Consider the following 25,853-nt stretch of genomic DNA (forward strand, 5'->3'; position numbering starts at 1 on the left):
ACATGAACCAACCAGTCAACCACACACCTCATTTGGAACAGGAAGTACGCAATCAGGCAGCAGAGACCAAAAAAAGAAGAAAAACAAAAAAGCAAATACTGTACAGTACGGTGTTATGTAAACTACTAAAAAAATAAAGGGAAAGTTTTAACAAAAGACTTGACAAGGTCAGGAAACTGTTTCTGTGCTTGTTTCATTTAAATTAAGTTGATTAAAAACATCATTTTTCTTCTGCAGAGCTTTATTAAGTCAATGTTCAGTTGTAAACTTTTGAACGAATGTCCATAATGCTTTGTTCAGAGTTACGAACATTTCAGCGTTACGAACAACCTCCATTCCCGAGGTGTTCATAACTCTGAGGCTCTACTGTAAATAATGTTCAGGTGTCAAGTATCTTGGATATCATGTATTTAGCATTCCTACTATGGCTCCTCACAGCCATGCTGGATATTACACTTCCAACAGGGCAGCAGGTATTCCAGTTTCTCCTCCTTGCTGCTAGGAGATGTGGTGGCAGAAGCAAGCTTCTGCTCTTTACTCTCAAAGCTGGATCCAAGCCAGCATGGCACAATGAAGAGGAGGAGGTAGATGGCTGCTGCAAGCTGCTCCCAGTGCTCTGCTGGTAAGGCAGGTAAGGGGACAGAAGGTGGACCCTACCAAATTTTCCAGTATAGTGCTTGGATATTTTCCACCACTATTGTGTGGAAGATTCATAGGGTGACACTATTTTAAAATTCCTTACACCAGTTACTGATCCTTCTGTTAGTCTCCTCCTCTGAGCCACTAGCTTGGCCAGAACCACTACATCATGTCCATCACTCTAAGGAAAGGTAGCCTCTAGAGAGCCTGGTGGGATTGAGTTAGGGACCCAGAGACTAGCAGTAAATGCACTAAGAACACTTTATAATCATTGAAAACGTATAAAGTTTGGACCAGGAGGCCAGGTGGAGGAGACATGATGTGAAGGGAGATGTGGGTTAGGAAGGCAAAGGGAGAGAATAGAAAGACAAAAAGTGAAAAGACAGATGGAAATAGAAAAAGCCTTGTTTGGATTTCCAGCTTGCTGTGGTAGCTTGTACCTCTGCAGTTAGCTAGGAGGATAAGGCCTTTCTCTGCTGCTGCAGAGCTTGAAATCTTTCATAACAACAATAATATCTAGCCCTCCTACAGTGCTTTTCATCAGTAGCTCTCAAACCACTTTACAAAGGAAGTAAGCATCACTGTCTCCATTTTACGGGTGGGGAAGCTGAGGCATATAGGTGAAGTGACTTGTCCTAGGTTACCTAGCAGGTCAGTGGTCAAGTCTGGAACAGAACCAAGATTTCAAGCCCCATTCCAGTGCTTTACCCACTAGACTATGGTGATCCGCTGGTTTAGTGACTCGTATCACTCCTCGGCCCTGAACTGCATTGGCCTCACATCTACATCAAGTTTCAGAGTAACAGCCGTGTTAGTCTGTATTCGCAAAAAGAAAAGGAGTACTTGTAGCACCTTAGAGACTAACCAATTTATTTGAGCATGAGCTTTCGTGAGCTACAGCTCACTTCATCAGATGTATACCGTGGAAACTGCAGCAGACTTTATATACACACAGAGATCATGAAACAATACCTCCTCCCACCCCACTGTCCTGCTGGTAATAGCTTATCTAAAGTGATCATCAGGTGGGCCATTTCCAGCACAAATCCAGGTTTTCTCACCCTCCACCCCCACACACAAATTCACTCTCCTGCTGGTGCTAGCCCATCCAAAGTGACAACTCTTTACATAATCAAGTTGGGCTATTTCCTGCATAAATCCAGGTTTTCTCACATCCCCCCCACCCCCATACACACACAAACTCACTCTCCTGCTGGTAATAGCTCATCTAAACTGACCACTCTCCAAGTTTAAATCCAAGTTAAACCAGAACATCTGGGGGGGGGGAGGGTAGGAAAAAACAAGAGGAAACAGGCTACCTTGCATAATGACTTAGCCACTCCCAGTCTCTATTTAAGCCTAAATTAATAGTATCCAATTTGCAAATGAATTCCAATTCAGCAGTTTCTCGCTGGAGTCTGGATTTGAAGTTTTTTTGTTTTAAGATAGCGACCTTCATGTCTGTGATTGCGTGACCAGAGAGATTGAAGTGTTCTCCGACTGGTTTATGAATGTTATAATTCTTGACATCTGATTTGTGTCCATTTATTCTTTTACGTAGAGACTGTCCAGTTTGACCAATGTACATGGCAGAGGGGCATTGCTGGCACATGATGGCATATATCACATTGGTGGATGTGCAGGTGAACGAGCCTCTGATAGTGTGGCTGATGTTATTAGGCCCTGTGATGGTGTCCCCTGAATAGATATGTGGGCACAATTGGCAACGGGCTTTGTTGCAAGGATAAGTTCCTGGGTTAGTGGTTCTGTTGTGTGGTATGTGGTTGTTGGTGAGTATTTGCTTCAGGTTGCGGGGCTGTCTGTAGGCAAGGACTGGCCTGTCTCCCAAGACTTGTGAGAGTGTTGGGTCATCCTTTAGGATAGGTTGTAGATCCTTAATAATGCGTTGGAGGGGTTTTAGTTGGGGGCTGAAGGTGACCGCTAGTGGCGTTCTGTTATTTTCTTTGTTAGGCCTGTCCTGTAGTAGGTAACTTCTGGGAACTCTAAAACCCCTCCAACGCATTATTAAGGATCTACAACCTATCCTAAAGGATGACCCAACACTCTCACAAGTCTTGGGAGACTTAGATGAGCTATTACCAGCAGGAGAGTGAGTTTGTGTGTGTATGGGGGTGGGGGGGATGTGAGAAAACCTGGATCTATGCAGGAAATAGCCCGACTTGATTATGTAAAGAGTTGTCACTTTGGATGGGCTAGCACCAGCAGGAGAGTGAATTTGTGTGGGGGGGTGGAGGGTGAGAAAACCTGGATTTGTGCTGGAAATGGCCCACCTGATGATCACTTTAGATAAGCTATTACCAGCAGGACAGTGGGGTGGGAGGAGGTATTGTTTCATGATCTCTGTGTGTATATAAAGTCTGCTGCAGTTTCCACGGTATACATCTGATGAAGTGAGCTGTAGCTCACGAAAGCTCATGCTCAAATAAATTGGTTAGTCTCTAAGGTGCTACAAGTACTCCTTTTCTATCTACATCAAGGTTATGGTTGAAAACTATTCATAGCAAATGACTTATTTGATGAATTTGACCTTTATTTCCATTTGTGAATTATCTGCAGACAGATTCATTTTTATTGATGAGTTTGTCATTCAAAAACCTTATGCCAATATACTTGTGAGTTGCTCAGGAACTGTTTGCTTCATTGCCTTTGGCTATTCACTATTCGTGGTGTGTGATTGGCTACGCAAGTCACATGGTGATGATTCCCCGCAATGACTGGATGACTGAAACTTGGGAAAGGTTCAGAGAGATTTCAAGATGGTGGCATGAACATTTTCAGCATGTTTATATTTGTGCCAGACTTCTCCAGAGATAAAAATCATGCATTATGAATGTTCACGGAAAAGAAATCTGAAAGGCATTTTCGGTGGAGGAGCTTTAGTTGTGGAAACTCACGGTCTTTGGCAGTCTGCCAGAGCCTATGTTTTCTTGTGGTAAAAGGGATGTCTTTTTGGTCAAGCATTTATTTGGTTATGGATAGTGACTGAGGAGGTGGGGGTTTCTTATGATGGATTGGACGGATAAAAAGAGGGAGCTGCTTGTTCTAATATGGACAATCCCATTCAATGGCCGGACAGTTCAAATCAATGTTCTGCTTGTTTTTAATGTAAGTGGTGTACCCAGTCAAGCCAGCCCATAGGCATTCTGCTGCTACAGATGACCTGGAATATCTGTGCCCTACTCTGCTCCATCTTCATTATCCAATCAGTTGGTGAATAAATATGTTGCCAAATATTGGATGGGTTGTTGGACATAAAACTAAAGGTTGCATGTCTCAACCAGTTCAAAAGGGCTGCTATCCAAGCTTCATGGACTGTCCTGTCCTGCTGTGATTATAAAATGGCACAGAGGAAAAAATAATTAAACACAATAATTATTTCTGATTTAAAAATAGTGTATTTCTACCTAAGTTAAAATTGTTCTATATCAAAAGATTAAAAAATTTAAAACATGAAAAATGAAGTTTTATCTGTTGAAAATATACAACAGATATAGCGTGTTGCTTATCCTCCCCCTCCAGTCCCAATGTAAGAGTACTGTCCAGTAAGAAAGTGACATTCTCCCTTCCTCCGGTGCATTAAGGCCACTCTTGCATCTTTTGCTTAAGCCCTAATCAATCATCTCTCTTTCCCATCTCCAGTTATAGGATTCAATTCCTTAATATAGTGCAGAAAAATTTAATCGGAATGATTTTGTTCCCCAGTCTCTATTATTCAGCTCTGCTACTGCTGGAACCATGAGGTACCAATACTGTTGGACCCCATAACTGGTCTAAGCCACCCAGAGACCCTATCAGCCATGGCTCATGCATCCAGAAGTACCCCACCTTAATCTGAGAGTGGGAGGCAAAAACCTCCTGAATCATTTTGCTACAATTATAAAGGAAGTTACCCCCTGATGTGAGAGGAAAGGGATGGAGATGGTAACAGGGCTGCCTATAATGGGGAGAAAAGACTTGGTGGATTACATTTTTGCCATCCTAGCCAGAGGCCTGCTCTGTCTGTTTGGTGTGGCTGGCTCTGTGTCAAGATTCTAAAGCAATGGGTGCAGTCGCGCCCTCTCAGAAGTCCAGAGAGGCCCGCGCCACTTCCAGCTTTTGAGGCCCCTAGCCATAATAAAAATAAAAAATGATGACACATGAAAACAAAATAAGGCACCAAAAAAAGAGTGAGTTATAATTTGAATATTTTTTTATTTAACAAATGCTTTTCTAACCTTTTTCTGTGCAAATGCACTAATTATTGAGGAAAAATCTAGCTTTCGTGCAATGTCACAGTTGATATTAAGCATGGCAAGCCCATTCAAACACTCTTGTCCCATAGTTGAATGGTGATAGTTCTTTACCTGCTTCAACGCATTGAAGGTGCATTCACCTGAAGCCACTGATGCAGGCAAACTGACAAAAATACACAATGCAATTTTGATATGAGGAAACATACCATGGAGTCCAAGTTTGAGTATTTCTTGAATTCCTTTGGCTTGCAATCCAATTTAAAGTTCGTGGAATATATTCATTTGAGGAAGATGACCTTGTCACTGAGATCTTTTGAGATTTCTTTGTTGTACTGCTGCTGAAATTGTTCAGCTGCAGAAAGTAGATCTTCATTCCTCAATCTGTTGAATTGCCAAAGAAACCCAAAAAGGATACAAATTAGTTGCAGTGACTCAAATCAATGTGTAAGACCTAACTGAATAGAGTCAATGATGACAAGGAAGACACTGTACCCTAAAATGCTGCTCGCATCAGATTCAGTAGATGAAATGCCAATATTCTGTGCTAATTTGGACTCAGTCAGGATCGCATCCCATTGTTCATGAATCTGTTGAATGTCATTGATAAGACTTTCCGTGTTATCGCTCTCAACATCAAGTATAGCATTGCATGCTTCAATTACCAGATTAGTTTGGTGGATCATTGAAAGTAACTTCATCCACAAAGATGACATCAGAATGCATTCAAATTTGGACATGTGCTTCTGAATAGACTGAAGTTCAGTTTGAGCCTGTGCAGTGAGATTGAGAGATTCAAGCTCGTTTAAAGCCTTTCTCACTGAATTCAGATGCTGCGCAACTGGTTGAACACCATCAATCCATGCAGACCATCTAGTTTTGGACATCTCATGCAGGGAAACAGGAAGATATTGCTTCAGAATTTCCCACCTTTGTGAACTGCAACTGAAGAGATTGTACATTTGCTGAACAGTTCCAAAGTAAGTAATTGCCTCCTTGCATGATTCAGCACAGTCAACACCTACAAGGTTTAGTGTGTGATTTCCAAATCTGGAAAAAATACAGTTTGAATTATGCTCAAGCAGAACTGCTTGTACACCTTTGTATTTCCCAGCCATATTAGATCCACTGTCATAGGCTTGACCAATCGAGACTTGAAAATCTAACTTAAAACCTAGAATTGCTAGTACTCAAGCAGCAATTTCTTTCCCAGTTTTTCTCATGAAATTATCGAACAAAATAAAACTTTCTTCAATTGAAAATTTTGAGCTGTCTACAATCTTAACATATCGAATAACTATAGCAGTCTGTTCCTTGTGAGAACAATCTGGACTGGCATCAACAATGACTGAAAAATAATTGGCATTTTGAATCTCATCAAAAATTGTTGTTTGTATGAATGACCCACATAGCTCAAAAAACTCATTTTGTATGCATGTGGAGAGATAATGGACTTGCATGCACTTTTGACTCTCTTGCGATTCTCAAACACGTTAAACTTCTCAAACACGATTCTCAAACTTGCTCTGATAAAAGTGGGTCATATTTGCTGAGGAGCTCTACTATGCCTAGAAACTTTTCATTTGCACGATCATCAATACGTTGACTGGAACCAAAGAAAGCCAATCCCCGCTCAGAAAGAAAAAGAATGACATTCAGGATGCGCTCAAGAAGTTTTTTCCAGTTATTAGTTTCTGTAGAGAGTTCAGTCGAGAGTAAATTCTCAACTGAACTTTCAGTTGATGCTGTCCTACTGGCTGATGCATGCATGAAACCATGCAACACGGTTTTCTCTGTGTGATGTTGAACTCTCATGTGCTTCTGAGTCTTTCAATTTCCTCCAACCTCTGTTGATGCTCAGTTGATGCTGATTGATCAGAGAGAACTGATGCATTTGCAGCACTTTTGATCAAAATGAAGCATGGTGCACAGTACGAAGATTGTTTCTCTGTACTCCAGCATAACCAGTCTCTTGTACAGGTCTCACCATTTGGAAGAGTTTTTGTCAGCAGATGAGTAGGGAAAGCATGATTATCAGCATCTCATGGAATGTTACTTGGAATCTCAAAACAACTAATTTGAAGAAAAGATTGCATTTAGGCAGAATTGCTCTTGTCAATGATTCCAATGTCAATTGTAGTCAAACCTGTAGTACTCATGAATTGCTCTTGCTGTGTAAGATCTACATCTTCCTGTTGCTGTTGAGTTTCTTGATCGCACACAGGATCTTCTGCTGCATCTGTTCTGTTGGCAGATTTCCTTCTTGACTACTGTCCTCATGTTCCGGTATTGGCATTGAAATACCACCATTTGCAGTTGCAGAGTTTTCATTATCTGTAGCATTGTTTTGTTGGGTAAGGTGTGTTTAAGAAATGAAGTTATTCATTTTGAGCTCTTAGCTGCTGCTTCGCTAACTTATTTTTGCTGTCTCTTGCTTACACCACTTTCAAATCTCCTCTTCATAGTGATCATCTGATCTATTTACACCTGAAATGTTCTAACGTAAATATGTAGCCTATCCACACTTGAAATATTCTACTTTAAACATGTACACAAATGCTGAATGGTACAGAAATGCTGAAAAGACTTAAAACGAAGGAACACTAATTAAGGGACACAAAATGAAACAGTCAGACAGGTTATTATCCTTACCATTGAATCAAAACTCAAGCACTCAAGGTATAATATAACAGACTGAGCTGAAGACAAAGGGATGACATATATATTGTAAACACAGACATGGATACAGACAGAGGGATAATGTCCAAACGTTTCAAATGTGTGTCCTCACAAAACTCACTGTACAAGATTGTCCTCACAAATTTTCACCTTGAATCTGGGCCTATAGACTATGAAAGCTGATGATGATGGCCAAGCTACCAAGCTAGGGCTCAACCAACCAACCAGTCACCTTTTTTAGCTACCATATGAAGATAATAATGAGGAATTCACATACATAAATAATTCCTTAGTCAACTAGATATAAAACTATAAAGACACTAAAATGTAATTATTCCCAATCTTTCAACACGCACTTGATCCAGCACCAGCCACTAGTGGTGGTTTGTTTATATAATCAGTTGATCTGAGAGGACACGTTCATCATGGTCTAAACTTGTACCATCAGAACTGATATATTTTTATTAATATTTATGAACATTTTAACTCTTTAATATGACAAAATCTTTATCAGTCAACAAAAAAGTTATGTCTTTTACCAAATCATATCTCTTATTTGCTTAAATTTGCAGCTCTAAGCTGAGAGAGTGTGTCACATTTTGGTCTGATAGGGATGCGCATAAAAACAAGTTGTGAAACTTATCAAATGCCAACAAGTGTCTAAATTTGAGGCTCCCTTTGAGCTTGAGGCCCAGGCCAAATGGCCCTCCTGCCCCCCCCCTTCTGATTGGCCCTGGGTGCAGTTAAAAGACCCAATCCTCTGAAGTAAATAAATAACCTTCTCCTTGGAAAAAAGAATCTAAGCAGGGGGCTTTCTGCAGCATAGGGCCAGCAGGTAACTCTCCTTCCCTCCCTCTGCACAAAAAGAAGCCAGAATGTTAGGTATATATGCCAAGTGTGCACGAAGAAACAAGCCACCATCATGCAAAGAAGTCTAAATCAAGCTTGTTCAGATTTTGAGTCGATATTGAGCCATATAACATTTTATATTAAAGCCCTATATATTCACCACCACAGTGGTCAAAATACAAGTGTGCATGTTATTGAACGCTGAGTTTTCCCAGTGTATCAGATACAAAAATACCTATTCTAAGTAGGATTATAGAGTTTTATTGCAAAAATCTGCAGATTTTTAATAATCCCCAAATATCTCTCTAGAACTAAGATTGCTGTATACAGAGTAGGTAGGTACAGTGGCACTAAAACAGTTTATGCTGTCTATCACATATTGCACCTAGGAGTACTTGCTTCTATGTTTAGAAAATAAAGGAAACAGGTTCTAAAGATACTCTTTCCTATAAACTTGTCTTAGTTCTTGTTTTCCATTCCTGTTAGCTGTCTTTCAGAAACTGACTTCATGTGTCCTTATGCCTAGTTTTGCTTCCGAAAAATTAAATTTCATCTTCTAAAAACAGGAAACACCTAATGGCCTTAATTCAAACCTGTTGTAACTTGATTAAGTTTTGTTGAGATATATATCAGGGATGATTTGGATTAAAATGTTTAAAGCAGTTCAGATGGACTGGTTTTTTTAAAAAGGTTGCCATCGTGTGGCCAGTGTTGAGAACTGTATGATTATACTAAAATCTTAGAAATACAGACTAACACAGCTGCTACTCTGAAACCTAAAATCTTAGAGAAACTCAATTTTAAAAAGAAATTCAGATTTTAAAAAAGAGATTAATTTTGTATACTATAACATATCATGATGCTATTACATTATAAAAATACGGAGTTAGATTGTAGTGGAGTCATCTGTTAGAGAAATAGCCAAGGTAAAAAATGTATGCGACTAGTTTATATCTTGTGAAATTCAAATTCTTCCCTGTTATAAAGCACTTGTTTTTCTTTGTCTAACAATATACTATGTTAAAATAGGTTACGGTTTTGGATTATAACTGCAAACAGTAAGATACTTTTATTTTTAGCATTTGTAAGCACTGCAAGCAACAACTGTAGATTGATTAAGGAGGCAGGAAAATTTAGAGGACCATTAACCAGGCACATTGTTACCACTAAACCATCACAGTAGCCAGATCTGTTTGTTTATCATCTGCCATTTGGCATGATCATGGGAAAAGGGAAAAGGACAATTCTATGAACAATATATTTGGCTTATTGTGGCAGCAAGAGACCATCCAAAAAAGTTACACAGAGGACAACCCATTCAGTCAGTTGCAAACCAAGTGCTTATTTTTGTTTACTTTCTTTTTAAAGTTATCACTGCACCTACAAGGACTGAAATTAACTAATGTATATGACAGAAAAACTCACTGGGTACTGTAGACCAATATGAAATGTATAGATTTGTACACAAACATCAGTAGCTTTTCAGCTTACAGCACGCAAATGGATGATCAGTTTTTCTTAGTTTCATAATATTTTGTCTTTATTTCTTGTTCTCCAGGAAGAAGAATTTGATAATTTATATTGGATGCAGGCAGTGGTTCAAAAGTCCTAGGCACTGGGTTTGAATCAGACAGACTCTAGAAATAGAGCTCGGAACCATGACAGGGTCAAATCAGCCCTTGCAGAGTTACTTGAAACTTATTTTGGTAAAACTTTAAAAACCAAGGTCTTGTCTGAATTGCACGGACATTAAAGATTCCTCGCCATTTTTATAAGAATAGAGGTTTTTCTTAGTACCTTTGGCCAAAAATTCCCTTTCCTCCCCTTGTTGTGCACCAATAGCTTTTCTGAGTGTTGCTGCTCTTCCATCCCAGAGACAGCTGCACGATTCCTGTAGGCCTTGCAGTTGTGGAGAAAAGCTTGAATACGTGATTCCTAAAGGCTCGAAATCCAAAAGGCAAATGTAAAGAATTTTACTATTACTAGTAAACATTACTATTTTTTTTAAAAGTCATGATTTGTAAGCCAATTTTTTGAGGCCTGATTTATGATTTTTGAACACTTGGCAATGCTGTGCTAACCACAGAAAAGAATGAGTTCAATTGACTTAAGGTTCCTCTGAGTTGGTCTTTAAGAGCCGAAGATTCCAATGATAAGCTGGCATGCCGTTGGCTTTTAATGTTTTGGGAACTACCACATATCCATTATCCTTAAAAAGAAGACAGTGGGTTATTTTGAAAGAAATTGTTAAATAAGTTCTTAGGACTGTTAAGTTAAGGAAATTCCATTAGTGTTACTAATTTCTGACACATCTGTTACCATCAGTGAATGTCAAAATGGCAAAATCAAGCCTTGCTTGTATATGGATCACCAATTTTATTGACCAAATTCTGTCCTCAGTTACATTTAAGCGAAATCCCACTGACTTCAGTGAGGTTTCCCAGTGTAATTAATGGCAGATTTTCATAACTACTTATAAAATAAATGAATCTAGGGTTAAAAATGGAATGTGAATAGAGAAAGTGTTAAGTGCACTCAAAGCTCTAATTATCGTCATCAAAATTAAAATTTTCACTTTGTGAAAGCATAAATAAAATGAAACTCTTTGACCTTGGACTATTACATTCTATGTTCCTGCATAAAGTTCATTCTTCTCTCTCTCTCTGGTCTCCTCTGAGGGAGGTTTAGGTCTGTCAAACATAGTAATTCCATCATCACTGGGATTCGCAGTTACTATTAACCAGTAATTCTTATCTTCTTCAGCTTTATGGGAATCCAGATAGGTGTGACAGATGACTTCATATTCCTTTCCAAAGTATGACCTGTCAAGAGAAAATAGTAGCACAGCTAGATATAATGATTATACACTCCATTCTCTCTGTCTCCAAAGTTAATGGTGAGTCACTATAAACTGTAAATTACTCCTCTAACCAATTTGCAAATACCTTTTCTCATATCGTTTTTGGTTTATTAAGCCATATTATTCATGCATTTTAAAAAACTTTATTTGTCAACTATAATTTTAGAAATCAAAAGCCAAGAGGAAAAGGTAGCACTGGTCCAGATTCATCCAGCTAAATCCCAAAGCTCTCCAGGGAGTATTCATTCATCCTGAGGAAGAGCAGGTGTTGCTGCTGCCTGCCTTCCTTAAGAATTTCCACTGGTGAATGGCAGCTCTTTTTAGTTGGGGTGCTACAGGTGCCTGATTGATATAGGCTTGCACTGAAAACACCCAGTTCCCCAGCCAACTCTACCGATTTTGGGGGCTGTACTACAGGCTCCCTGGCTATCACCATTTCAACCTCACCCCAGCAAACTTTCTGCCTCAAAGGCCTCCATGAGGGTCTGATATAGATTCTGAGCTGAATTTTGTTTGGAATTAAATGAGAAAGAATTGTTACACTCATGAACAATGTAGAGTCAAAATACTAATTCAATGCAGAAGTTACACTCACACCAATATATTTACTTGTTTTTTGTGAGAGTTCTATGTATCCTACATGCAATTTCCTGCATTGTTTTAAAATATATTTTTCCTCATACCCAACTTTCTCTCCAAATAAAGGACTACAATTGGTCAGCATATCCAAAGGAGGACCTGAACCATCTAAGAAAGAGAGAAGTCTGGAAATCTGAGGGGAAAATGTGAAAAAGGTTGAGCTGATTGATTGCAGACCCAGGGTAGAATTACAGCCTGACAAGAAATTGAGAGTGAGTGAGAGTGTTCTGCACTCTTTTTGTTTTCTCACTAAATGTGTGACTTGTCTCATTGCTTATATTCTTGCTATACTGAACTTGTACATCATTATATCATGATTAATGAAAAACATCCCTGATATTTTTATTGTCATAAATTACACTTACCTTAGACAATAGTTCCTAGGAACTGCTAAACCCCGATTTGTATGACAATGAGTGATAAGGACTTTAGTGTTTGCCTAGAGAAAGAATAAACAAAAGAATCTTTTTCACAGACATTTTAAAGACTGCTGTTAAATAGTCTTTTTGCTGTGCAAGTGAAATGTTTTGAGTTAGTGAATATAACATGTTAAAAACACAAGCTCTGATTCTGGGCCGCTTTGTACCTCATTGATACTGGACTGTCTGGGCTGGTCCAGCCCCCAGTGTAAATAAACTGTTTTTACAACTTAACTGCAACGATCCCCAAGGGACCATCCAGCAGCCCACAGTAGCTGAATGTATAGCATTCTGGCTATTCCCACTCATAGAATCATAGAAGATTAGGGATGGAAGACACTTCAGGAGGTCACCTAGTCCAACCCCCCTGCTCAAAGCTCTCTCCTCCACTACACTTCTTCCCTTCGTGGGCATGCTCCAGTGCTGTGTAAAGCCACGGAATGGTCCTATGCCACCAGAGGAATCCCAGTTTCACTGGGTGTTTCCTGGTGGAGAGATCCTTCTGGTTTCCACAATAAAATGTGCTGGAGCACAGTCTAGAATTGGGGCCTCTGCATTTTTAAAAATAGATTTTTACTGCATTGTTACATTTTTGCAAAGAGCGCTTTTAATTTATTTTTAAAGTGCAACAGGATTGATCTTAAATTAACCTGTTTAAAAATATTTTTAAAACTGCCATGAAAAGAGAATATAATCTTAAATCAATTACATAATTTTAACCAGGTTTTGAGAGTCAGAAACTTAATAGAAATATATTACAACAGAAGTAGTGGCTGGCAGTGGAGGAACAGTTATATTTATAATATAATATCATTACTTCACATTTCCCTTGAACTATAAAGGTCTTACCTGAGGGATCTCTAAGCATTTTAGAAGCATTAATTAAGCTTCCAGCACCTCTGTGAGGTAGGTATTACATCCAAGTTACAGATACATACTGAGGTTAGCAGCCACATTTTCAAAAGTGGCCACTGATTTTGGGTACCTCCATTTTTGGGAGCTTTGTGGGCCTCATTTTCAGAAGTACATAGCAGTCACAGCTCCTACTGTTAGAAGTGGAATTGCAGATACTCGGTGCTTCTGAAATTCAGAAGGGGGGGAGGGGGTTACAAATTCAGCTCCAGATTCTGAGGCACCCAAAATCAATGGCCACTTTTTAAAATTTTGGCCAAAATATTTATCTTAATTGCACAGCAAGTCAATCCCAAAGTTAGCATTGGAACCCAAGAGTGCTGAATGCTAGCCTCCTGCTCTAACAATTAGCTATCATTGTCAGGCTGTTTCCCCTCGTAATAACAGTTAACATTTTATATATGGAAAAATTTGCTTTTCACCATGACTTTCAGAATACTGCAGACAATAAAATGGGTGCAACTTTCTTTTAAATGGTTTATCGATAGCATTAATTAAATACTCTTAATATTTACTATTGTTTTACTTTCTATATAATTGCTTACAGGAACTGGAAATCCTTCATATTCAAGACGCAGCTGTGGATCCAAAAAGGTAGCTTGCCAGCAAGTCAGATAGGAGAGCTCATCTGTCAAAAACACTTGCTGAAGGTATGATTTTTTAGCAAATCTCACAAATGATTTATGGTCACTTGCAAGATATAACTGTAAATGGAAACATACATGAATGGCAATATAAGTTTAAATGATTAAACTATTAAGTTACTACAGAAAAAAGAACAATTGTTTGCATTTAGCAATGTCACAAATTTATATAAAATAATTTTAAAACACTCAACTAGTTTTTAACAATTGTTTACAAAAATGATTCTTTTTGAGCACAGAGTCTGTTTTATTCCAGAATCAAAAAAAAAAAAAAAATTGGTGAAGAAGAGTTGTATATCTGTGCAAGCAAAGAAGTGTAAGACCAACATGAAAGAGTATACAAAAAATACCTGTAAAAACATGGGGTTACCTTTTTACTTGAGAAGTAGTATTGTATTTCTGATGTTGAAATATGTACTTCTACTGTTAGGGCTGATCCAATGCTCACTGATTTAAATGAGCATTGGATTGGACCCCAAACATATAGCAGTTATAAAAAACAACTGTTTTTTCAACACTAGGAGCAGATTCTTTGTGAAAAGTCAGTCAGTCAATTCTCCTGAATTCAAAACTCTTAACTATAACAGACACTACATGACTGATGAGCTTATGAATAGTGTGCCGCATTCAAATTGAACAAGTGACTTCAAAAAGAGTGAGATTATAGAAGTTAAGCACTGATATATAAATGAGATCTGCATTCCAAAAGGTCACTGTGATTACAAAGATACAGGCAAGGTTGCTCGGCCAAAAAAAATTTATAAGTGGTACTTATAGTGGCTTTGTACATTGTCCTCTGATTCTGCATTCTTCCTGTCTTCTGAACAGACACAATATTAACATTTACTAGAATCCTGCTGCCTGACTCAGACTGAGACACTAACATTTTACTTACTTTAAAAAATACAGACTTTCATTCACAGGTTCCAGATTTGCCAAGTCTCTTCCATTTGCAGGAGAGAGTCTCTTGTTCTCAATTCATTTAAAGGCAGAGTTTAAAACATCAGCCTTCCTGCATTTTGTGGTGTGTTTCATGAGATATTTAAAATGTCCCTCACTCAAATCACCTGAGTTTCATAGTCCTGGACTGCATTCCTGATCCCTAGAAATTTGGTACAGCTCTCTGAATAGGTGTTGCATTTGAGACAAGCCATGATAAGGAAATGCAAGTAAATATTTGTTTTTAGGGGGATTTTTTTCTGAAAGCCTCAAATAGTTTATTCATACAGGATGGTGATTTGGCTATAGGGTACCTTCTATGCAAATGTTAACTGTAGATTTTAATATATTGATAGCTAAACATATATGCTAGGAATATGACCAAATGACAGTCACACTATTACTGGCCAGGAGACAGGGGACCAGAGTCTTATCTCAATTACACTGGTGTAAGTGCAGATTAACTCAATTGACAGTCAGTGCAGTTGCTCCCACTGGCCGCGGTTCTTCGCTCCAGGCCAATGGAGGCCGTGGGAAGTGACGCGGGCTGAGGGATGTGCTAGCCGCCCTTCCTGGAGCCCCCATTGGCCTAGAGAGGCGAACCGTGGCCAGTGGGAGCAGCGATCGGCCGAACCTTCGGACACGGCAGGTAAACAAACCGGCCCAGACCGCCAGGGGCTTTCCCTGAACAAGCGGCGCCCATAGTTTGAGAACCACTGCTCTACAGTATATAGCTAATCCCCTCTCCTCACATGAAGTGCTCCAGATTCATTCTTTGCTTAGTAATAACTATTGCATATTTTATTGCACAAAAATAGCATGCAAAATATGTACAGTAACCTAATTTATAGTATCAATATGTACTACAATTTCAGTTTACACCTGTGTTGACTTACCATTTGATCGGTAAAACCGCCTGTTGCCCCAAGACCAAAATTCTGCCCAAATCTAATGGGTTCACCCATAGAATTTCCTTCAACACTGTTAACATAGGAAAAGAACCATATAAATTGAAATATGCCATATGCATTGATGTGTGTGTGTGTGTGTGTGTGTGTGTATATATATTTATGTGTGTGTGTGTTCAGAATTATTTATTATAGAAGAGGCTGGTGTCACTGCTTATTATTAAGGTTGCTATTAGAAAATACATTATAGAAAAAGTTGGAATTTAAATAATTTACTACATAAATATGTAATCCTCAGAGTGGAAAATTAGGCTCTCAATGCTATTTTTCAGCTGCATACATTAAACACATAGGCTGGGATTTTCAAAGGAGATTGGTGCATAAATATTGTTGAAATTCAGAGGGAGTTCAGCACTTAATTCCCTTAGACTCCATTGAAAATCCCAATCTATATGTTTAATTCATGTATCTGAAAAAGCCCTGCCAAAAAGCAAAAGGAGTGTTTCCCTGTAATTTATCATGTTGTTTAGTTTTCATATCGATTTATCATCCATTTCAATGCAAAAAATTAAAATAAACTCTGCTAATGAAATGTCAAAGTTGAGAATTTATATTCACAAGTCAAGTTGCCACAGTAACGTTAACTCATTTCCTTTGATCATAAGTATTATTCCATAACACTGATATATTTTGTTAAAGGGGCACTGCTAGGCAGTGGAACAACCTCATAAAAAGATAGGAAACTGAAAATGCTTTAGTCCTGTAGTTACATTTATCAGGGCAACAACATGTCCCCCTCATCCACTTCAGTGGTTATAACTAGGCCATCAGATTAAAATTACATCATCTTTTCCCTTATCTATATTACCAATTCTGAAATAATTTTAAAAATAAACTTAACTTTACAAAATTTATGCCGTTTATTTACTTTTTTAGATTTTGGTGAGTTTACAGATCCAGGTTTTTTGTTTCCAGTCAATGTCAGCATCTAGTTCCCTTCCATTAGCACAATGATACAACATTTGGCTTTTAAACCCACAGCAGAGAATGTTTAAATAAATAAAAAATTATTTTTGGAATTTCTTTTTAGTTCATGAAAACATTCCTATCTACATAGAAGTGGTAGGCTCTATGTACACATATAATAGAAAGACAGCCTCTACCCCAAACAGTTTACAATTTAAGTATGGCATCTTTTCTAACATTCTGAAGAACTATCCAGAGATACTGCTCAACTTTTAGCATGTCAGGGCAGAGAGCCACTCTTTGCTCTTTTATGTTCTTGCACAGAAGAAGGAAGTATGTAAGATTTAACTAATTCTCATAACATCCATGCAAGGTAACTAGTTATGTTTGTAAATGCTTTGTTAACTAAAAATATTGCTCTATGTCAAAAATAAGCTGTAGAATTTATTCAACTTTAAAATATTTGTTAGTTTATGAAAAATAAATACAGTGAGACTGATTCTGCTTTTGCACCAGATTTATATTGATGTAATTTCTTTGATTTCATTGGAATTACTGGATGCACACTGGCATGAGAACAGAATCGGGCCTAATGTGTAATAAAAATTAAGCCATTAGTCTGAAATCAATAAAATGTTCCGCGACACATTGATTTTCATTTTTAAGGAAGTTCATTGTCTATTTCACAAAATAAGATCAAACCTTAAAACAAGGGTTTAACTACTACTGAATCTACTGAATGCAAGACTCCACACCTTAGGATATGAAATGCATTTCGACCAACAGGGTTCACACTTTTCACTGCACTCACTCCACAGGGGACTTGCAATGACTCAGACGTATGTACTGTTATATCATCTGGATTAACAGCCAAAGTTAGATTGCCACACGCTGCAGAGTAATTCTCCGTAGGTGATTTCTTGTTTTCAGGGCTCAAAAGCATCACAGTGTCTCCAAAGTGAATAAATCCATCTTTCGAAACTGATAGTTGCATCTAAGTTAAAATATACATAGATTTGTATAGAGTGTTTCAATTTGTTTTAAAATTATTTAAATTATTGTACTGTATCATACAGAATGCTAAAACATCGTATTCTCACTACACAGATGCTAACGATTCACTGCAACAACATTTTATAAGCGGTGAAGCGGAATGGATGAAAGGCTAAGAACTCATTACCTGCTTTAAAAGATTATTTTTAAGTCTCCTTGATTTCTGTATTAGAAGTTCACCTTTTTCTCTTTTATACAAAAAATCTTTCAAGAGGTCCTGTTCAAAAACAAAAGTGAGAAATTAAACATAGTATCCAGCCTTTTTAAAATCATCTCGGCTTTAAATGCAATTTAAATATTTTTTTAAAAGGGCCCCATTTAGGTGGAAATCAACGTATAGGTGCCTCTGTGGCAGGTGGCTCACAAATATTCCAGGAACCTGAGTCTGATCTCACACTAGTTTTACACTGAGGGTAAACCCATTAACTTCAATGGAGTTACTTCCCATTTACACCAAGGCCTGGTCTACTCTACAGTGTAAGGTGGACTTAAGGCAGCTTACGTCAACCTATCTATGGGCTTGACTCCACTTACCGGGGTATCGACGTGCGGTGATCGATCCACTGGGGGTGAATTTAGCGGGTCTAGTGAAGACCCACTAAATCAACCACCAATCGTTCTCCTGTCAACTCCGGTATTTCACCGGAAGAAGAAGCATAAGGTAAGTTGACACCTCTATAAGTCGACCTAAGGTACATTCATGTAGCTGGAGTTGCATAACTTAGGTCGACTTAACCCCGTAGTATAGACCTGCCCTGTGTAAGTGTCTTCACAAAAATTTCGTTCACACTGCCATAACTGCCCAGCTACGCAGACTTAATAACTCCACCTCCATGAGAAGGATAGAGTCAATGTCGATGTAGTTAGGTCAACATGGTGTTAGTGTAGACCAGTGGTTCTCAACCTGCAGCCCGCTTGCAGACCAAATAGCACACAACTGTGGCCCATATGACATCCATCGGGCCATTACAGGTAGTATATATATATTGTGTTGATGTGGCCCATATAACACATAGAGAGGTGCACCAGCCCATAATGGTAAATAGGTTGAAAACCACTGGTGTAGATACTGCATTGCTTACATAAGACAGTTACCTTTTCCGTAACTGGTGTTCTTCAAGATGTGTTGCTCATGTCCATTCCATATTAGGTGTGTGTGCTCGCCACATGCACCGGTGCCAGAAGTTTTTCCCTCAGCAGTATCCGTAAGGGACTGGCTCTGATACCCCTTGGAGTGGCACTCGCATGGCGCGGTATAAGGGGCGCTGCCGGCTCCCCCCACCTTCAGTTCCTTCTTGCCAGAAACTCCGACAGTGGGGAAGGAGGTGGGTCATGGAATGGACATGAGCAACACATCTCGAAGAACACCAGTTACGAAACAGGTAACTGTCTTTCCTTCTTCAAGTGCTTGCTCATGTCCATTCCATATTAGGTGACTCCAAAGCAGTAGCCCTGGAGGTGGTAGGAGTTCACTGATGTGTAGATTGCAACACAGCTCTGCTGAACCCAGCGTAGTCCCTGGCCCGCTGAGTGATGGCATAATGAGTAGTAAATATGTGGGCAGAGGATCATGCTGAAGCTCTACAGATGTCCTGGATAGGGATGTGCGCCAGGAAGGTCGCCGAAGACGCCTGAGCTCTCGTCAAGTGGGCTCTGACAATCGGCGGTGGCAGAACCCCCGCCAGGTCATAACAGGGTGATCAAATTGGAAATCCTCTGCCAGGACACTGGATGACCCTTCATCCTATCCTCTGTAGCGATGAAGAGTTGAGTCAATTTACGGAAAGGCTTGGAACTTTATAAATAAAAACCAAGGCCCTCCAGATGTTCAGTACATGAAGACGCCTCTCTTCACTGGTCTTGTGCGGTTTGGGAAAGAACACCGGGAGGAAGATGTCCTGGTTCATATGGAGGGTGGAGACCACCTTTGGCAGGAAAACCGGGTGGGGCCACAACCAAACCTTATCTTTGTAGAAGACCATGTACAGCAGTTCTGAGGTCAAGGCTTTAATTTCCGAGACCTGTCTTGCCGATACCACCGCCACCAGGAACGTGACCTTCCATGACAGATGGGAAAGGGAGCAGGAACCCAGAGGTTCAAAGGGCGGGACAGTCAGCCTAGAGAAGACCAAGTTAAGATCCCACTGTGGGACAGAAGCCCATACCTGCGGGAAGAGTCGCTCCAGCCCTCTCAAGAATCTGACTGTCATGTCAAGGGAGAACACCATCTGTTCTTGGATTGGTGGATGAAAAGCAGAGATGACTGCAAGATGCACTCTAATGGAAGTGTGTGCTAGGCCCTGGTTCCTCAAACGGAGCAGGTAGTCCAGGACAGCCTATATGGAGGAATGCAAGGGAGAGATGAACCGTTCAGATGCCCAGAGGGAAAACCTCCTCTACTTGGCCAGGTAAATCAGTCTAGTTGAGGGCTTCCTACTTTCCAGGAGGACCTGTTGGACTCCTTCCAAATAGGTCCATTTCTCCAGGTGCAGCCACACAGCATCCATGCAAAGAGGAGGAGGGACCCAAGGTTGGGGTGTAAGAGGTGACCATGGTCCTGCGATAACAGATCTGGTCGGTTGGGCAGGGGCCAGGGAAGGGCTGCTGAAAGGATCATGAGCGTGCTGAACCAATGCTGGTGAGGCCATGCCAGGGCGATCATGATAATCTGCGCCTGGTCTCTCTTGATCTTTGCCAGGGCCCTGCTGATGAGTGGAATCAGAGGGAACGTGTACATCAGGATCCCTGACCACATCAGGAGGAAGGCATTGGAGAGGGAATCCTTGCTCAGACCCTCTCGAGAACAAAATTGGTGGCATTTCCTGTTCTGTCTGGTAGTGAACAGGTCCACCTGGGGAGTTCCCCACCTTTCGAAGATCATGCAGGCTACCTCTGGATGGAGTGACCACTTGTGGTGCAAGGAGAAGTCCCTTCGGACTTGAGACCTGGAGCTGCTCTTGACAAGCCAGTCATCGAGGTACAGGTAGATTTGGATACCCCGGCGCCTGAGGTAAGCCGCTACTACCAACATGCATTTTGGTAAACACCTTCAGTGCTGTCACCAGGCCAAATGGGAGGACTATAAACTGGTAATGGTGGGGCTCCACCGCAAACTGGAGGAAGTGTCTGTGTCCTTGAAAGATCGCTATGTGGAAGTATGCGTCCTTCAAGTCGAGGGCCGCATACCAGTCTCCCAGATCTGCCCCCATCTTCTAAAATAGAAGCCAGAGAGACCATGAGGAACTTTAGCTTCTGTGGGTACTTGTTGAGGTCTCACAGGTCCGGAATGGGCCATAGACCGCCCTTGGCCTTTGGGATTAAAAAGTACCGGGAATAGAACCCCTTGTTCCTGTACTTCAGAGGAACTTCTTCCACTGCATCCAGCTGTAGTAACCTCTTTACCTTCTGTGCAAGGAGACTCTCATGAGAGGGCTCCCTGAAGAGGGACGGGGAAGGCGGGTGAGAAGGGAGGGTAGAAAGGAACTGGAGGGTATAACCCCATTCCACTGTGTTGAGGACCCAGTGGTCCGAAGTTATAGCGGTTCACACCGGGAGGAAAGTGGAAAGGCGGTCGGACAACACTGGGAAAGATGGATCCGGGGAATAGGCTGGTAGGTCGCCCTTGGGCGCATCATCAAAACGACCATTTGGACCCCTGCTTATTGTAGGGTTGAGCCTGACGAGTGGAGGCGAGTGGCTCAGGCGGCACTTGTAACCTTTGGCTCATTTATGGGGCTGGTCCTGCTGAGGCTGGCTCCCCTGGCCCTGAGGCTGGTGCTGTTTGAAGCGCTTATGCGCCGGGGCTGAGACGTAGAGACCCAGGGTTTTCAGGGTGGTGCGGGAGTACTTCAGGCCACGCAACTTGTGTCTGTTTGCTCTGCAAATAGGGCCCCGCCATTGAAGGGCAGGTCCTGACTGCTGGGCCTTGGTGGACAACCCAGAGAGGAGCAGCCAAGAGACCTGCCGCATGGAGATAGCGGAAGCAATAGTGTGGGCAGCAGCATCAGCAGCATCGGATGCCACTTGGAGGGCCACCCTGGCCGCAGTCGTGCCTCCATTGAGGATTGCTCGGAACTCCTTCTTGGAAGCCTCGGGGAGTAACCCTTCGACTTGGTCATGGCTTGCCACATATTAAATTCATATTGGCCAAGGAGGGCTTGGTGGTTGGCCACTCTCAGCTGAAGGCTGGAAGATGAATAAACCTTACGTCCAAAGAGATCCAGCCTCCTCAAGTCTTTATTTTTGGGGGTGGCCCCGGGTTGTCCTTGCCTCTCCTTGTTGTTAACCTCCTCAACCACAAGGGAATTAGGGGCTGGGTGGGAGTATAAGTACTCATGCCCTTTGGTTGGCATAAAGTACTTGTGTTCAGCCCTTTTAGAGATGGGGGCAGAGAAGAGGGGTCTGCCACAGGGCATTTTGGATTTTGGAAACCCCTTCATGAAGGGGTAGAGCCACCCACTCCGAGGGCTCTTCCAATTCCTCTGCCTGAAACCCCGGGTTAGAAGTGACCCTCTTCAAAAATTCCTGGTGCGCTTTGGCATCATCCTGAGGAACTGGGTGAGGAGACCCTCTGATAGCTTCGTCCGGTGAGAACGAGGACGATGCCAGTGCAGCGGGAACCTCCACGTCCATTGGTGGTCCAGCAGCTTGCTCCCCTGGGTCCTCCTGGACCTGCGGGGTCTTACCTCCTGAAGCCTCGTGCACCAGAGGGGGATGGGATACCGAGGCTGCTGGCCTCTCCGAGGCTCCCAACGCTGATTGGGCAGCCTGGGAAAACCCCCAAGGGTTCCACGAATACCATGGCGCTGGCCACTGCGCTTGGGGCCATGGGACAGGTTTCTGTGCTAATAATGTAGTCAGAACTGCCAGTACCAGGGCTTGTCCCACAGTCAAGGAACCTTGTTCCAAGCCGGAGCTACCAGCAGAGTGGTCACTACTGGGCGACCAGGATTGGGCTGAGCTGTGGCTCTTGTCCAACCGGTGCTGGTTGCTGCGTCCCAAAGCTGACCTGCCCAAGTGAGACTGTCTTGATCGGGCTCTTGGGGACCTACAGCGTTCGGTGGATCTGCATCAGATACCTGGTGAGCATGCCTCACGCTACTCGACCGGTACCAGGACGTTGAACGGGACTGAGAGCTACTATGGGCCAGTTGCTGGGAGGATCATTCTGAGTAGGGTAACCTCCATCTTGGAGACAGGTGATGACGGCCCGGTGATCGGCGGTCTCTTGTGTCCGATCAGTCCCGGGATCAGTCCCTGGCCCTTGGAGACGGTTGGGGCCGGTCCCAGAGTTCTTGCTGGGTGGTGCATGCCTCAGAGGGTCTGCACCAATCTACCAGCGAGGTATGCCTCAAGTCCCTCGATCAATGCCCCTGGTGTGGGGACCGAAGAGGGCTCCGCTGAGCCTGCCTCTCCAGTCCTGAAGCGTGACAGCTTTGGGTGGACAAATGCTGGCGGGACATCCTTCTCGATGGGGATCGGTACCGCTAAGGTAAAGAGTCACACATAGGTCCCAACGTGGGTTTTCCCCGAGACCGGGTAACATGGGAGCTGGTGTGGGTAGCACTGGGAGCATCTGGATCTCTTGAGCTGCTCGAAGAGCTTTGAGCATTGACGGCACCTGAAGCTGCCTAGGGCCTGCACCGTTACCTGGGGTTGCAGGCAAAGCATGGGATGGGCTGCACCGCTCAACTTCAACTGGGGCCCGCCTTCCCAAAGGGGGTGTTGAGCTGCCCAGCACAGGTCATGGCTCACCCTCAGCTCTCTCCTTTCCCTTACAGGAGGTAGGAGATCTTCCCCTCCCAGTCTTTTTCGTCTTCTTCCCCAGAGCCATGGAAGGGGACCAGTGCTAGCTTACGGACGGCGCTGGTGGAGCACTATGCACGGAGGCCGCAGTACTTGGTGTGGAATCGGATCGCTGCTCCTGTGCCGGAGTGAGTGCCTACTCCATTAGGAGTGCTTTCAGCACTCTTCGTCTTAGGTTTAAAGAACTTGCAGATACAGCACTTGTCACTTATGTGCCCTTCGCCTAAGCACCTTAGGCAGCTGGTATGTGGATCGCTGACAGGCATAGGCCTTTTGCAGCTATCGCAGGGCTTAAAGCCTGGGGACCAGGGCATGCCCGGTCCCCTGGCTCAGTCCCGTTTGGGACTAACGAAAAGTTGAGAACTACTACTAAAGGTAACTAAGAAACTACTAACTACATACAACTCTACTACAGGTTTTCAAAGTTCACAAGAACAGAAAACGAAACAATGCCAGCCGAAGCAGCAGATGTTCTAGCACCGTCACTGGCGGCAAGAACGAACTGAGGGTGGAGGGAGCTGGTGGTGCCCCTTATACCACACCATGAGGGCGCCACTCCAGGGGGCGCCAGAGCCGGCGCCCTACGGATACTGCTGAGGGAAAAACTTCCAGCGCGGAACAACTGGCTTTCAAAAGCCGTCCCACAGTGCCCCACACGGAGTACGGGCGGTACAAGCTCCTGGTGAGCACGTGCACCGCCGACCCAAGGAGCCAAGAGTCGACGTGCCCAAGCGATGTAATCACTGGCTGTATGCGGAGGTAAATGAGGTCGATTTAATATTGTAGTGTGTGTAGTCAGGCCCCAAGCCACAATGAGATGGGAGTGAGTCTCCGGGGTTCACGGGAGAAGGTTCCCCCCTGAACTGGCAGCAGCGCCTGCATGGGACCCGCTGGCCCCTTCCCAGAGCCGGAGTCACAGACCGGGCTGAACCCGCTAGTCCCAGCCGCCATGGGCACCCAGCGCCCTGCCGCTCTAGGGATTAAGGAGCTGGGCACCTGCTACCCGGTCTCCTTCCCACCCCCCACCCCGGATTAACAACCGGGATGCCCCCTCCGCGCAGGACGCCACCCGGCTTTAGGGTTGCTGCTGCCTAACCCAAGGGGCTGGGGGGGGGGAGGGCGGTAGAGGGTGCTGGTCAAAATGCGGCGGGGCGGGGGATGGGGACGGAAGAAAGGCGGGACCGCCCCTAGCCCGCCGGAGGTGGGGGGGGGGGAGCATCCTAGGGACTGGCAGCGGCTCCGGTACCTCCTCTAAGTACGTGTCCTCGTTCCAGTTGGCGATGCGCACCCCCGCGCTGTAGGGCTTGCCGCTCAAGCTAGCCCGGCCGTTCATGTTGGGGGGGCTCCGTTTGGGGGGGTCAATAGTGGAGTCGGCTCCAGGCAGGCTTCTCCCGGCACGCGAGCCCGCTAGGCCGCGGAGAGTTTACTGGTTGCCAAGGGAACGGTCTTAGCTGGGGATTGGATGTTCTCGAGGGACGAGTCCGCCAATGAGGGGTGAGGGGCGGGGGTTTCCTCTGTTTTCCCAGCGCTCCAACAGCTTCCCAGTGCCGCTGGAGAGAAAGTGGGCTGGTGCTGGGGTGGAGCCTCCCTGCCCTCCCTCCCTGAGGCCGGGAAAGGGGTGTCCGGCCCCCCACTGCAGCCCTCATCTCAGACCAGGGGCGGTGGGGGCTCACTGCAGCGCTATCACGCCTGCTCCCCATGGATCTGGCTGGAGGCATATCCCAGGCAGGCTTGTTTAGCTGGTGTGGCCAAAAGAAAATGAGTTGTCGCCAAAAGTGCCCAGGCACAGAACTCTGGTGAGCTGCCCCTGGCCTGTACCTGCCCCCCAGCGTCTGCAAAACACCCCCACGCTGCAGCGTGAGCTGCCCCCTGCACTGCTCCAAGACACTGGCCTGCAAAACACCCCCACGCTGCAGCCGGAGCAGCCCCTTCTCTGCACCAAGGTACTGTTGAGCTGCGTTGGTCACCCTGTATTTTCACTCATTTCTGAGGGCTGTTACTGAAGTTGCTTGGAGCATTTTTTCTTGCAAAATATTGTTCCCCCCCCCCCCCCCCCAGTGGTAAAGACAGGTTCAGAGAGATTTTAATGAAAGTGTTGGCTTTTCAATCAGCTACAGGTATTATGGTATTATGCCATTGACTTGTGGCAATCAAGTTCTCCTTACTACTGAAAAGACTATAGATGCTCGTGATGAGCTCGTTGGATATGCTTTAGCTAGATTCCTCTATCCTTTCTTCCACTGATCACATTGTCTTTCCATCTCTATCCTCAGTGTTCTTTAAAGTTTTTC

General features: G+C 43.2%; 1 protein-coding gene across 2 annotated transcripts; it reads right to left on the reverse strand.

Annotated features, from left to right (window-relative positions):
• Positions 1-10,773: 10,773 nt before the first annotated feature.
• On the reverse strand, positions 10,774-25,007 carry CFAP161 (cilia and flagella associated protein 161). Of its 2 annotated transcripts, XM_048868252.2 has the most exons (7): positions 24,809-25,006; positions 17,885-17,974; positions 17,460-17,698; positions 15,727-15,811; positions 13,793-13,951; positions 12,282-12,355; positions 10,774-11,239 (listed from the first exon to the last, which is right to left on the reverse strand). In XM_048868252.2, exons 1-7 carry the CDS (start codon positions 24,893-24,895, stop codon positions 11,044-11,046), a joined length of 930 nt encoding a protein of 309 aa, XP_048724209.1. In that variant the 5' UTR covers positions 24,896-25,006; the 3' UTR covers positions 10,774-11,043. The 2 variants fall into 2 exon arrangements, with proteins under 2 accessions (XP_048724209.1, XP_048724210.1); XM_048868253.2 differs by lacking the exon at positions 13,793-13,951 and having other exon boundaries at positions 24,809-25,007.
• Between the last annotated feature and the right edge of the window lie 846 nt (positions 25,008-25,853).

The sequence above is a fragment of the Caretta caretta genome, chromosome 10 (assembly GCF_965140235.1).
Source record: "Caretta caretta isolate rCarCar2 chromosome 10, rCarCar1.hap1, whole genome shotgun sequence".
NCBI lineage: Eukaryota > Metazoa > Chordata > Testudines > Cheloniidae > Caretta > Caretta caretta.